Consider the following 1,711-nt stretch of genomic DNA (forward strand, 5'->3'; position numbering starts at 1 on the left):
GTTATGTTTAGTTTCATTTCAAGTCATAAAGAAAGCTCGTTTGGAAGAAGATTGTTTAGAACTTTCGAATATTGTGAGAAGACACAGATAAGAAATTAAGAATAAACACTAAATTGAATGTAAATGTGGGATCCGTGAAAATGTGTAACAATAAGAATTTTTCTTAGACTAACAAGAACTTCAAATGTATGTCTTCTACAATAAATCCCTAATGTTTTTGCAACCATAACCAAGAAAAGATAACTATTTTGAATTACTCAAAGCTCAGTTAATTAGTAGATATATTGAATAGATTTGGGGTGATTGAGGTCTTATTAGCCATTGAAACTTTTTTCTTTTTCACCACAAGCCAGTGAGCATAGTTTTTAGCAACACCATACACTGATTCCTGAACTAATACTTTCAGTTCAACACAAGAGTTTCAAAATAGCCTAGATCAAACCAGAAATATAAACAATATTTTTATGCCAATGCATCTTCGTAATCACAATCTCAAAATATGTAGAAACATAGAGGTTGTTTGAACAAACACAATCTCTAGATTTTAACAATCTGGAGAGCAGCTTGGAGCTCCATAGAAGCGGAAACTAATATACAATAACAATCACCTTGATAATAGAATAATCTTTAATAAAAGATTAATAATGTTTTTGTTGATCTTCTCTCATTTTAAAATGAAGCTCCATGATAGAGGAAAGAAAGAAACATCATAGTGCTGCACCAGAAATCCACCTCGTGAACATAGCTAGACATTCTTGTGGTTTGTACTCTGTAGCTGTATGACCAGCACCCTATATGAAAATAATAAGAACGACTGATTTGACATGAACATGACCTAACAACTTATTCAAATAAAGATAAAAAAATATCACACATGTTTCCAACTTACCTTTATAGTTGCAAATGTCAAATTATTAGAATATGTCATGGTATACCTATTGGGATTTAATGAATAGTAATTAGAATAATATCAAAATAGTTGACTTTTTGGTAAGCACTTGAAAAAAGACGTACCCAGCAACTTGACCACCAACATGCCAAGATCTCCAATCTTCCGCAATAGAAGAATTTAAGGCTTTTATCCATTGTTTTGTCCCCGAGAAGGGTACCACCAGATCATGATCACCACTAGAAATGAAGAAACCTTGCAATGACAAAATTGTTCTCTAACAAAGTAACGAATGATGTTCACATTAATTTGATCACCTGTAAACCAAAGCACGATATCCTCTTTGCAAAAGGCTAAGATGATACTTGATATTACTCTTGAGTTCTATTGCAGTACGGTAAGTGACGATTACACCTTACCCATTCTTTAATTGTCCCCTTCAACAATATTTACATCACTCGTGAGGCTTTTAACAATTCAAGCTCCATTCATTTGTATTCTAGTTCTTTATATCGCAAGGTCTTTAAATGATTGAAACAACAAGAAAAGCATACCTTTTTGACATTGAGTGCCTTCCTTACAATGTTACTGTTAGCCCAATAGTAAGCCAAAGTATAAACATAACACTGTGATTAACAAACATGATCAATCTACTTGGCACAATAAAATTAGAAATTCATTCATCAAATGGAGTTGAGTCCTTACTCGACAACGCAGATCGGGAAATGGTGGAGGGTGAAGAATGTTTTGGTTCTCTTTCAATATTCGTTTATCAGAAGTTGTGCTCGCAAGACTATGCAGCGGTTCCAATTGACACTCAGG

General features: G+C 33.5%; 1 protein-coding gene across 1 annotated transcript; it reads right to left on the reverse strand.

The window, feature by feature from the left end:
* Nucleotides 1-674: 674 nt before the first annotated feature.
* Nucleotides 675-1,684, reverse strand: LOC141816524 (putative serine carboxypeptidase-like 52; the record flags this gene model as incomplete). The annotated part of the gene is given in 7 exon segments (XM_074704290.1): nucleotides 675-791; nucleotides 890-935; nucleotides 1,015-1,128; nucleotides 1,207-1,280; nucleotides 1,282-1,326; nucleotides 1,444-1,515; nucleotides 1,595-1,684. Coding segments are annotated over 7 exon segments (525 nt in total), but the record flags the coding sequence as incomplete, so codon positions are not given.
* Nucleotides 1,685-1,711: the final 27 nt, after the last annotated feature.

The sequence above is a fragment of the Curcuma longa genome, unplaced genomic scaffold, assembly GCF_044706935.1.
Source record: "Curcuma longa cultivar G26 ecotype Majalengka, Jawa Barat unplaced genomic scaffold, ITB_CL_G26_1.1 contig_17122, whole genome shotgun sequence".
Classification (NCBI taxonomy): domain Eukaryota; kingdom Viridiplantae; phylum Streptophyta; class Magnoliopsida; order Zingiberales; family Zingiberaceae; genus Curcuma; species Curcuma longa.